This window comes from Salmo salar, chromosome 26 (assembly GCF_965601325.2).
Source record: "Salmo salar chromosome 26, fSalSal1, whole genome shotgun sequence".
Lineage (NCBI taxonomy): Eukaryota > Metazoa > Chordata > Actinopteri > Salmoniformes > Salmonidae > Salmo > Salmo salar.
This window is the reverse complement of record NC_138316.1, coordinates 33455001-33467908: the sequence shown is the minus strand read 5'-3', so window position 1 is coordinate 33467908 and position 12908 is coordinate 33455001. Positions and strand designations below refer to the sequence as shown.

The 12908-nt window shown below is 47.5% G+C and overlaps 1 protein-coding gene across 1 annotated transcript; it reads left to right on the top strand.

The window, feature by feature from the left end:
• The first annotated feature begins 1775 nt into the window (after positions 1-1775).
• s12a1 (Solute carrier family 12 member 1) lies at positions 1776-2665 on the top strand. The gene is given in 2 exon segments (NM_001141520.1): positions 1776-2422; positions 2425-2665. Coding segments are annotated over 2 exon segments (435 nt in total). The 5' UTR covers positions 1776-2014; the 3' UTR covers positions 2452-2665.
• Positions 2666-12908: the final 10243 nt, after the last annotated feature.

Genomic DNA, 12908 nt, shown 5'->3' with positions numbered 1-12908 from the left:
CTGCTTAACACATTCAGAGTTCATACAGAATGCTAACAGGGACTGTGCATGAAGAACTAAGCCTAACAAGGACTGTTCAGTAAGAACTAAGCCTAACATGGACTGTTCATTAAGAACTAAGCCTAACAGGGACTGTGCATGAAGAACTAAGCCTAACATGGACTGTTCATGAAGAACTAAGCCTAACATGGACTGTGCATGAAGAACTAAGCCTAACATGGACTGCGCATGAAGAACTAAGCCTAACATGGACTGCGCATGAAGAACTAAGCCTAACATGGACTGCGCATGAAGAACTAAGCCTAACATGGACTGTGCATGAAGAACTAAGCCTAACATGGACTGCGCATGAAGAACTAAGCCTAACATGGACTGTGCATGAAGAACTAAGCCTAACATGGACTGTGCATGAAGAACTAAGCCTAACATGGACTGCGCATGAAGAACTAAGCCTAACATGGACTGTGCATGAAGAACTAAGCCTAACATGGACTGTGCATGAAGAACTAAGCCTAACATGGACTGCGCATGAAGAACTCAACCTCATTCTATTACTGCACCACTCAACCTGTCCAGTATGACAACCTCCATTACAGTTCATCAGAGATGTGTTACTCCTCCCTGCACACATGATTACTGTGATTTAACTAGGCATCGTTGGGAAGGGCTCGTAAGCAAGCATTTCACAGTAAAGTCACCCTTTGTATTCTGCATTTTATTATTTGCTGACAGTTTCAGTCAGTGTGACCTTCTTGTAAAAATTCCCACCTCCACAACACTCTTTCTATCTCTGTTCTATCAACAGTACATTTAGCTGATTTTCTATTCATTATTAAGCATAGAAATAGATACTGGGATTGAGACAGACAATAGGCTTTACAGACACTAAGACTGCAGATGTATACACTGACAGAGTATCAACGCCAATTTACATCATTCGAGAATAAGGCAGAAGTTATTTCTCCACACCGTGTGTCAATCATAACCCCTATCATTAGAGTCACATTGCCATTCCTCTCTAACCTATTAATTGTTTAGTGACTTTAACCTTTAAACATTTTCCTGGTCACCTTGTGACCTTAAGCCTACATATTTTTTTTAGATTGAGTGATAATTCACTTTTTAAAATAAATCCTATCATTGGCAGATCATTTTGCTTATTTTAATCTATAGACTTAAAGCTGCAATATGTAACTTTTTGGGCGACCGGACAAAATTCACATAGAAATGTGTGTTATAGATCTGTCATTTTCATTGAAAGCAACCAGGAAATGGAGTAGCGATTTCTGCATTGTGCATCTTTAATATAAGTAATCTGTTAAAGATATTGTACCTTAATAGTCGTATTAAGGTAAAATATCTATAAAATTATCTTGAAATAAGATAAATTACTTGTATTAAGTTTTTGGGCGGTTAAAATAAGCAAAATTGTCTGCCAATATCGTTAGATAATGCAGCTTGCTACAAAAAACTATAAAAAAATACAAATCTTAAGTGAATTATCACTCAATATAAGACATTTAGGCTTGCTTTGATTTCACACTGTGAGCTCCAGGTCTTTATCTTCCAAGGTGTTTATTACTTGGTTAATGGTTAGTCAGAAGCTTTGTGGCCCCGAGGATGCAGCAAGGACATCTGAGACATACAGGGTCCTGAGAGAGGTTGGTAGGACCGCTGGTTCAGCCAATGGCTGAGTCCCAGGCAGAGCCCAGCGTAGGGGCCAGGAGGATATAAAGCCAGGGTGGCAGAGCCAACCTCAGCCTATATGACAGGTCTATAGGTCAGCTCTGGACCTACACAAGGATTTAACTAAACAGAATCAGATGAACCAACACTAGTCTGTCATACCAGCGCTCCAAACCCATAGCTGCCGATTGCTTCTGATACTTAGACAGTCTCTTAGACAGTCTCTAGGCCCTGACCAGAGGACTGAAGGACCTCAGTATTCCTTTTCTGTAGTGTTTGACCTGTAGAAGCCAGTAGGTGTGAGGAGCCTGTATTTACAGCCAGTCTGATGGAGAATGATGCCTATGACAGGATCGGGGACGAACCCCCTAACTATGAGGAGACGTCTTTCTCCGGTGGTACCACCTCTAACGGTAATGGGACCGGTAACGGAGAGCACCGGGCCGTCCGTCCGTCCGTGGTCAGTGCGTTTGGTCATGACACGCTGGACCGCGTGCCCAACATCGACTTCTACCGTAACGCTGGGAGTGTGAGCGGTAACCGTGCGGTCCGACCGTCCCTGCAGGAGCTCCACGATGTCTTCCAGAAGGTCAGTGTGTGTCTGAGTCCTCCTCACCTGCACCCACACCTGTACTCACACCTCTACAACCCCCTCTACACACATCTGTATTTAGACCTGTCTCTGTACATCTGTATATCTTGTACTCTTTTCCTTACCGGCACACACATCACACAACTGTCTCCACCAAGTCAGCAGCCTTTTAACTGGAATCAACTCTCCTTTAATCCAGACAATTCAGAAAGATCATCTAAATTCCGATTCAGTAAATGAAAAACATAACATTTTTATGTGGAACATGTTTTGACATTAACATTGGCCTGTTTGTCTCTCAATTCAATTAAATCAATTCAATTCAAAGGGGCTTTATTGTTAAGGGAAACCTATGTTTACATTGCCAAAGCAAGTTAAATAAATGATAAACAAAAGTAAGAAGAAAAAAAGAAAACTTCAACAAAAAGAAACTATAAAAAAAATGTTCAGTAAACATTTCACTGATAAAGGTTTGAAAAGGATAAAGATGTGTCAAATGTTCTATTATCAGCTATGTACAGTGTTTTAACAATGTACATATAGTTGTAGTACGACTAGTAGGGGACGAAAGTAAACAGATAAATATTGGTTGTATTTACAATGTTGTTTTCATGGCAACGTGTCACAAATCTCTCTCTCTGTTTGTATTTGTTTCTCTCTGTTGATTTGTTTATCTCACTCTCTCTTTCTCTTTCTCTCTCTGACTGTGTGACACAGATTACTATCATGTCACAACAGTGATTGGGTAACCGTCATTCATGTCTGTTCTAAAGAAGGGAAAGTCACTTCCCACTGGGCACAAATTGGTTGAATCAATGTTGTTTCAACTTCATTTCTCAACATATTGTGATGTGTAATCTACGTAGGAAATACATTGGATTTGAAAAAAGTAATCAACCGCTGTTTTGAGGGTAACATTTCAACCACAAGATTGTGTCATCATGGTAACCAAATGTCCAGAACTGATTTATCTACAGCTACCATTTGGTCTCACATCCAGGGTTTAAACAAGCCCTGCTTAGCTATGATGCTCCCGAGCGGCGCAGCGGTCTAAGGCACTGCATCTCAATGCTAGAGGTGTCACTACAGACCCTGGTTCGATCCCGGACTGTATCACAACTGGCCGTGATCGGGAGTCCCATAGGGCGGCACACAATTGGTGCAGCGTCGTCTGGTTTAGGGGAGGGTTAGCCCGGGGTAGGCCGTAATTGTACAATAAGAATTTGTTCTTAACTGACTTGCCTAGTTAAATCAAGGTTAAATAAAATGTTTTATAAAATAAAGATATTTCTCACTGACTTTTACAAATGTGATTTGCTGTTGCTATCGAACCCATTCCAAAGGGTAGGTTTAACAGAGCAAATTAAATGTGACCATACTTTATCACTCATATGTCATCAATGAAGCTATTTTTAGCCCTATATAACATTTTAAAAGTCATCAACAGCTATTGTTTCAATTCAACCCAGGATTGAACTAAAAATAGACAATAGGATTTCAAGTGATAGTGATATTGAATTGTGTTTGGTTGTCAACGCAACCAAATATCAACATTTTAAGGAAATGTATCTTCTGCTTGGATAGTTCCATCTGTACCACTGACTTAGTCTGGCTTTAATTCCAGTTTGTTTTCAAATGAATCATTGTTGGATAAATAAATGTTGGATTCACGTCTCCATCTCAATCAAAAATCTAAATTAAACAACAGGACTAAATCAAATTCAACTTTATTTAAAGTGCATTTAAAGTTTAATTTGCCTTTAAATCAGTGGCACAGATGGATGAATGCAAGCAGAAGATAAATCTCCTTCAAATGTTGATATTTGGTTGCGTTTACAACCAAACACAATTCAATATCACTTTTGAAATACAATAAATAGCCTATTAACTTGTTGACAAGTTAACAAATTATATGGTGGATCCACGTCTCCAACTCAGCCAAAAATAAAAGTTAAAGAATGGGGTTAAGCCAGTTGTACAGATGGAACTATCCAAGCAGTAAATACATCTCCTTTAAATGTTAATATTTGGTTGCCTTGTCAACCAAGCACAATTCAATTGTAATACAGTAAATAGGCTAACTTTAGGCTATCTTACAAACTAATGAAACATTCACCCTTAAAATTAGCAACACATCCATGGTCACAGTTTGAGGTTACTGTAACTATAAATGTCTTCTTACATCATCATATAAACCATGCATGTTGAAGATAGCATGCATAGCTCGTTGCAGGTCTGTGGAGATCTTCACAATTGCAGTAATAATCTGCCCAGAATCTCGAACGGCATTGATCATTGCACCATGTACTTTTAATGTCATCTCAACTGCAATCCAGGTCATTTGGTTCTGCTATTAGATAAAGGACAGTTATAACACATAAATACATAAACAAAATATCTGACATTGTATTCCCATTTGAACTTTTGCTGTGCTTTTAAATGGTTAAAAGCACAGTGATATACAATTGGGTGATAACTAAACCAAAAATCTGACATTGTTTTTTCATTTGAATTTGGTTGTGCTTTTAGATGGTTGAAAGCATAGTGATAACACATTGGAAATTCAACTAACTTTCGGCTCTCTTTTTGAGTGGGTTATAGGTTGTAATCTCATTGATCAAGGTCTCAACCAAATATTTCCCAATTATCCACGTTGAAATGATGTGGAGTGTGCAGTGGCTTGGCCTTGGATTGGTCAACTCATTCCTCTTAAAGCATTTATAGACCTACTATGTACTGAAAGAGAACAACATGAACTCTCTGGAGAAAAGAACATATGTTTTATAGTCTCAGAGAGGAAGATAAGATAAAGAGAAAAGAGAGAGGAGAGGAGAGAGAGATAAATGGAGTTTATAGTCCTTTAATCATTCATTTAACTAGAAACATTCCTGCCACTTTCATTAACCGCAGTTCAACCATCTTTCACACCCTATAAACCTACTGCTAACACTGGGACTGAACAGTCGTCAAAGACAGAGATAAGAATTGATCTACACAATGGTTGACATACTGACAGGCTAAAGTGTTTTATAGATTTTTTACACCTTTGGGTGACAGACAGTCTGTTATCTCTGTCTGACAGCCACGCCACGCCCTACACCAGACAGAGATCTGAGCATCTCATTAAAGAGTTTGGTACTCATGCGTCCTTTAAACACTTCATATTCGTCTTACAAAAAGTTTAAATTGGGTCCACCCTGTTCTCTCTCTCTGTTCTATTCCCTCACTCTCTCCTTCTCTCTCTCTCTCTCACGGAGTGCAGTCTTCAAGGACAAGCACACAGTATAATAATGCTTCTCCAAACATGTATCCATCTTCATCAGAATCAAACTGCACGACTCTCTCTCTCACACACACTCACGAACAAGAACACTGCATCTCTTGTTTGATTGATTTAGAAAGAGAACATTTCAACAGTGTTCTGACCTCATAGAGACTTACCTATCCAACAGGAGGCCCAGAATTCTAACATAAAGTTACTGCCAACTCTCTCTGATTTCCTAAAGACAAAACTAATCTAAACTTCCTCTAAAGTTGAATAAGATGACCTACGGCCATTTCAACATATTCCTTCTTCCCCTACCAGCCGTATTCTTTATCTTCCTCCAGGTAGACTGGAGTGATACGTACCCCTGACAAGTCTTTTCCTCTCCTATTTTCTCTCTCTAGAATGGAAGGATCTCGGTGACGAACACGGTGGAGGACAGAGAGGGGAGCGACGGGACGCCGTCGGACGACGTGGAGTCTGTCATTCCCCTGGACAACAAAGATGGAACCGTGAGGTTCGGCTGGATAAAGGGAGTCCTGGTTAGTAGAGATGGGTTACATTGGGGCAGGGTTAGGAGAGTCCTGGTTAGTAGAGATGGGTTACATTGGGGCAGGGTTAGGAGAGTCCTGGTTAGTAGAGATGGGTTATATTGGGGCAGGGTTAGGAGAGTCCTGGTTAGTAGAGATGGGTTATATTGGGGCAGGGTTAGGAGGGTCCTGGGGAGTAGAGATGGGTTAGATTGGGGCAGGGTTAGGAGGGTCCTGGTTACTAGAGATGGGTTATATTTGGGCAGGGTTAGGAGGGTCCTGGTTAGTAGAGATGGGTTATATTGGGGCAGGGTTAGGAGGGTCCTGAGAGTAGAGATGGGTTATATTGGGCAGGGATAGGAGGGTCCTGGGGAGTGGAGATGGGTTACATTGGGGCAGGGTTAGGAGGGTCCTGGGAGTAGAGATGGGTTATGTTGGGGCAGGGTTAGGAGGGTCCTGAGGAGAAGAGATGGGTTATATTGGGGCAGGGTTAGGAGGGTCCTGGGAGTAGAGATGGGTTGTGTTGGGGCAGGGTTAGGAGGGTCCTGGTTAATAGAGATGGGTTATATTGGGGCAGGGTTAGGAGGGTCCTGGGGAGTAGAGATGGGTTATATTGGGGCAGGGTTAGGAGGGTCCTGGTTAGTAGAGATGGGTTATATTGGGGCAGGGTTAGGAGGGTCCTGGGAGTAGAGATGGGTTACATTGGGGCAGGGTTAGGAGGGTCCTGGGGAGTAGAGATGGGTTACATTGGGGCAGGGTTAGGAGGGTCCTGGTTAGTAGAGATGGGTTATATTGGGGCAGGGTTAGGAGGGTCCTGGTTAGTAGAGATGGGTTATATTGGGGCAGGGTTAGGAGGGTCCTGGGAGTAGAGGTGGGTTACATTGGGGCAGGGTTAGGAGGGTCCTGGGGAGTAGAGATGGGTTATATTGGGGCAGGGTTAGGAGGGTCCTGGGAGTAGAGATGGGTTATATTGGGGCAGGGTTAGGAGGGTCCTGGGAGTAGAGATGGGTTATGTTGGGGCAGGGTTAGGAGGGTCCTGGGAGTAGAGATGGGTTATATTGGGGCAGGGTTAGGAGGGTCCTGGGAGTAGAGATGGGTTATATTGGGGCAGGGTTAGGAGGGTCCTGGTTAGTAGAGATGGGTTATATTGGGGCAGGGTTAGGAGGGTCCTGGGGAGTGGAGATGGGTTACATTGGGCAGGGTTAGGAGGGTCCTGGGGAGTAGAGATGGGTTATGTTGGGGCAGGGTTAGGAGGGTCCTGGGGAGTAGAGGTGGGTTATATTGGGGCAGGGTTAGGAGAGTCCTGGGAGTAGAGATGGGTTATATTGGGGCAGGGTTAGGAGGGTCCTGGGGAGTAGAGGTGGGTTATATTGGGGCAGGGTTAGGAGAGTCCTGGTTAGTAGAGATGGGTTATATTGGGGCAGGGTTAGGAGGGTCCTGGTTAGTAGAGATGGGTTATATTGGGGCAGGGTTAGGAGGGTCCTGGGGAGTAGAGATGGGTTATATTGGGCAGGGATAGGAGGGTCCTGGGAGTAGAGATGGGTTACATTGGGGCAGGGTTAGGAGGGTCCTGGGGAGTAGAGATGGGTTACATTGGGGCAGGGTTAGGAGGGTCCTGGTTAGTAGAGATGGGTTATATTGGGGCAGGGTTAGGAGGGTCCTGGGGAGTAGAGATGGGTTACATTGGGGCAGGGTTAGGAGGGTCCTGGTTAGTAGAGATGGGTTACATTGGGGCAGGGTTAGGAGGGTCCTGGTTAGTAGAGATGGGTTATATTGGGGCAGGGTTAGGAGGGTCCTGGGGAGTAGAGATGGGTTAGATTGGGGCAGGGTTAGGAGGGTCCTGGTTACTAGAGATGGGTTATATTTGGGCAGGGTTAGGAGAGTCCTGGGGAGTGGAGATGGGTTATATTGGGGCAGGGTTAGGAGAGTCCTGGGAGTAGAGGTGGGTTATGTTGGGGCAGGGTTAGGAGGGTCCTGGGGAGTAGAGATGGGTTATATTGGGGCAGGGTTAGGAGGGTCCTGGTTAGTAGAGATGGGTTATATTGGGGCAGGGTTAGGAGGGTCCTGGGAGTAGAGATGGGTTATATTGGGCAGGGATAGGAGGGTCCTGGGGAGTGGAGATGGGTTACATTGGGGCAGGGTTAGGAGGGTCCTGGGGAGTGGAGATGGGTTATATTGGGCAGGGATAGGAGGGTCCTGGTTAGTAGAGATGGGTTACATTGGGGCAGGGATAGGAGGGTCCTGGTTACTAGAGATGGGTTATATTTGGGCAGGGTTAGGAGAGTCCTGGGAGTAGAGATGGGTTATATTGGGGCAGGGTTAGGAGGGTCCTGGGGAGTAGAGATGGGTTATATTGGGGCAGGGTTAGGAGGGTCCTGGGGAGTGGAGATGGGTTATATTGGGCAGGGATAGGAGGGTCCTGGTTAGTAGAGATGGGTTACATTGGGGCAGGGATAGGAGGGTCCTGGTTACTAGAGATGGGTTATATTTGGGCAGGGTTAGGAGAGTCCTGGGAGTAGAGGTGGGTTATGTTGGGGCAGGGTTAGGAGGGTCCTGGTTAGTAGAGATGGGTTATATTGGGGCAGGGTTAGGAGGGTCCTGGGAGTAGAGATGGGTTATATTGGGCAGGGATAGGAGGGTCCTGGGGAGTGGAGATGGGTTACATTGGGGCAGGGTTAGGAGGGTCCTGGGAGTAGAGATGGGTTATGTTGGGGCAGGGTTAGGAGGGTCCTGAGGAGTAGAGATGGGTTATATTGGGGCAGGGTTAGGAGGGTCCTGGGGAGTAGAGATGGGTTATATTGGGGCAGGGTTAGGAGGGTCCTGGGAGTAGAGATGGGTTATATTGGGGCAGGGTTAGGAGGGTCCTGGGGAGTAGAGATGGGTTATATTGGGGCAGGGTTAGGAGGGTCCTGGGGAGGTGGGAGGGGCAGGGAGGGGGTCCGGGGGTGAGTGGGACATTGGGGCAGGGTTAGGAGGGTCCTGGTTAGTAGAGATGGGTTATATTGGGGCAGGGTTAGGAGGGTCCTGGGAGTAGAGATGGGTTATGTTGGGGCAGGGTTAGGAGGGTCCTGGGAGTAGAGATGGGTTATATTGGGGCAGGGTTAGGAGGGTCCTGGGGAGTAGAGATGGGTTACATTGGGGCAGGGTTAGGAGGGTTCTGGTTAGTAGAGATCGGTTATATTGGGGCAGGGTTAGGAGGGTCCTGGGGAGTAGAGATGGGTTATATTGGGGCAGGGTTAGGAGGGTCCTGGGAGTAGAGATGGGTTATGTTGGGGCAGGGTTAGGAGGGTTCTGGTTAGTAGAGATGGGTTATATTGGGGCAGGGTTATGAGGGTCCTGGGAGTAGAGATGGGTTATATTGGGGCAGGGATAGGAGAGTCCTGGTTAGTAGAGGTGGGTTATATTGGGGCAGGGATAGGAGGGTCCTGGGAGTAGAGATCGGTTATATTGGGGCAGGGTTAGGAGAGTCCTGGGGAGTAGAGGTGGGTTATATTGGGGCAGGGTTAGGAGAGTCCTGGTTAGTAGAGATGGGTTATGTTGGGGCAGGGTTAGGAGAGTCCTGGGGAGTGGAGATGGGTTATATTGGGGCAGGGTTAGGAGGGTCCTGGGGAGTAGAGATGGGTTACATTGGGGCAGGGTTAGGAGAGTCCTGGGGAGTGGAGATGGGTTATATTGGGGCAGGGTTAGGAGGGTCCTGGGAGTAGAGGTGGGTTATATTGGGGCAGGGTTAGGAGGGTCCTGGGGAGTGGAGATGGGTTATATTGGGGCAGGGTTAGGAGGGTCCTGGGGAGTGGAGATGGGTTATATTGGGGCAGGGTTAGGAGGGTCCTGGGAGTAGAGATGGGTTATATTGGGGCAGGGTTAGAAGGGTCCTGGGGAGTGGAGATGGGTTGTATTGGGGCAGGATTAGAATGGTTCTTAATGGGGTTCTGGTGTGGGAAGTTGGTTATGGGGACTGGCATGTCCTGATGGGAACCTGGTGAGGACAGTTTTATATGGGGACTGGCCTGTCCTAATGGGATCCTGGTGAGGGCAGTTGGTTATGTGGACTGGCCTAATGGGATCCTGGTGAGGGCAATTGGTTATGGGGACTGTCCTAATGGGATCCTGGTGAGGGCAGTTGGTTATGGGGACTGGCCTGTTCTAATGGGATCCTGGTGAGGGCAGTTGGTTATGGGGACTGGCCTGTCCTAATGGGATCCTGGTGAGGGCAGTTGGTTATTGGAACTGGCCTAATGGGATCCTGGTGAGGGCAGTTGGTTATGGGGACTGGCCTGTCCTAATGGGATCCTGGTGAGGGCAGTTGGTTATGGGGACTGGCCTAATGGGATCCTGGTGAGGGCAGTTGGTTATGGGGACTGGCCTAATGGGATCCTGGTGAGAGCAGTTGGTTATGGGGACTGGCCTGTCCTAATGGGATCCTGGTGAGGGCAGTTGGTTATGCGGACTGGCCTGTCCTAATGGGATCCTGGTGAGGGCAGTTGGTTATGCGGACTGGCCTGTTCTAATGGGATCCTGGTGAGGGCAGTTGGTTATGGGGACTGGCCTAATGGGATCCTGGTGAGGGCAGTTGGTTATGGGGACTGTCCTAATGGGATCCTGGTGAGGGCAGTTGGTTATGGGGACTGGCCAGTCCTAATGGGAACCTGGTGAGGGCAGTTGGTTATGGGGACTGTCCTAATGGGATCCTGGTGAGGGAAGTTGGTTATGGGGACTGGCCTGTCCTAATGGGATCCTGGTGAGGGCAGTTGGTTATGGGGACTGGCCTAATGGGATCCTGGTGAGGGCAGTTGGTTATGGGGACTGGTCTGTCCTAATGGGATCCTGGTGAGGGCAGTTGGTTATGGGGACTGGCCTGTCCTAATGGGATCCTGGTGAGGGCAGTTGGTTATGGGGACTGGCCTAATGGGATCCTGGTGAGGGTAGTTGGTTATGGGGACTGTTCTAATGCGATCCTGGTGAGGGCAGTTGGTTATGGGGACTGGCCTGTTCTAATGGGATCCTGGTGAGGGCAGTTGGTTATGGGGACTGGCCTAATGGGATCCTGGTGAGGGTAGTTGGTTATGGGGACTGTCCTAATGGGATCCTGGTGAGGGCAGTTGGTTATGGGGACTGGCCTGTCCTAATGGGATCCTGGTGAGGGCAGTTGGTTATGGGGACTGGCCTGTCCTAATGGGATCCTGGTGAGGGCAGTTGGTTATGGGGACTGTCCTAATGGGATCCTGGTGAGGGCAGTTGGTTATGGGGACTGTCCTAATGGGATCCTGGTGAGGGCAGTTGGTTATGGGGACTGGCCTGTCCCAATGGGAACCTGGTGAGGGCAGTTGGTTATGGGGACTGACCTAATGGGATCCTGGTGAGGGAAGTTGGTTATGGGGACTGGTGTGTCCTAATGGGATCCTGGTGAGGGACGTTGGTTATGGGGACTGGTCTGTCCTAATGGGATCCTGGTGAGGGCAGTTGGTTATGGGGACTGGCCTGTCCTAATGGGATCCTGGTGAGGGTAGTTGGTTATGGGGACTGTCCTAATGCGATCCTGGTGAGGGCAGTTTGTTATGGGGACTGGCCTGTCCTAATGGGATCCTGGTGAGGGCAGTTGGTTATGGGGACTGTCCTAATGGGATCCTGGTGAGGGTAGTTGGTTAGGGGACTGTCCTAATGCGATCCTGGTGAGGGCAGTTGGTTATGGGGACTGGCCTGTTCTAATGGGATCCTGGTGAGGGCAGTTGGTTATGGGGACTGGCCTAATGGGATCCTGGTGAGGGTAGTTGGTTATGGGGACTGTCCTAATGGGATCCTGGTGAGGGCAGTTGGTTATGGGGACTGGCCTGTCCTAATGGGATCTTGGTGAGGGAAGTTGGTTATGGGGACTGGCCTAATGGGATCCTGGTGAGGGCAGTTGGTTATGGGGACTGGCCTAATGGGATCCTGGTGAGAGCAGTTGGTTATGGGGACTGGCCTGTCCTAATGGGATCCTGGTGAGGGCAGTTGGTTTTATGGGGACTGGCCTGTCCTAATGGGATCCTGGTGAGGGCAGTTGGTTATGGGGACTGTCCTAATGGGATCCTGGTGAGGGCAGTTGGTTATGGGGACTGTCCTAATGGGATCCTGGTGAGGGCAGTTGGTTATGGGGACTGGCCTGTCCTAATGGGAACCTGGTGAGGGCAGTTGGTTATGGGGACTGTCCTAATGGGATCCTGGTGAGGGAAGTTGGTTATGGGGACTGGTCTGTCCTAATGGGATCCTGGTGAGGGAAGTTGGTTATGGGGACTGGTCTGTCCTAATGGGATCCTGGTGAGGGCAGTTGGTTATGGGGACTGGCCTGTCCTAATGGGATCCTGGTGAGGGTAGTTGGTTATGGGGACTGTCCTAATGCGATCCTGGTGAGGGCAGTTTGTTATGGGGACTGGCCTGTCCTAATGGGATCCTGGTGAGGGCAGTTGGTTATGGGGACTGGCCTAATGGGGTCCTGGTGAGGGCAGTTGGTTATGGGGACTGTCCTAATGGGATCCTGGTGAGTAGGAATGGAGTCTAAGAGAGTGTGGCTGGATATCGAGCAGGGTGAATGGGGAGTCCTGGTCTGTGTGGTCAGGTTATGGGAACCTCTTCTACTTGGGGTCACTGGGGGTCACCCTGGCCACTCCTGAGCTGTATATCACAACCCAGCATCAATGAGTTAACCTGCATACCTCAGTGATACCCTGACAGGTCACATGACCTGTCTGGAAGCCTCAGACACAGACACCAACACAGCGACAAAGACATTCAAATAGTCATTCTGTCATAACCCAGTCTCTATCTAACCTAACTACGATCAGACTGGAAGTGAAGAAAC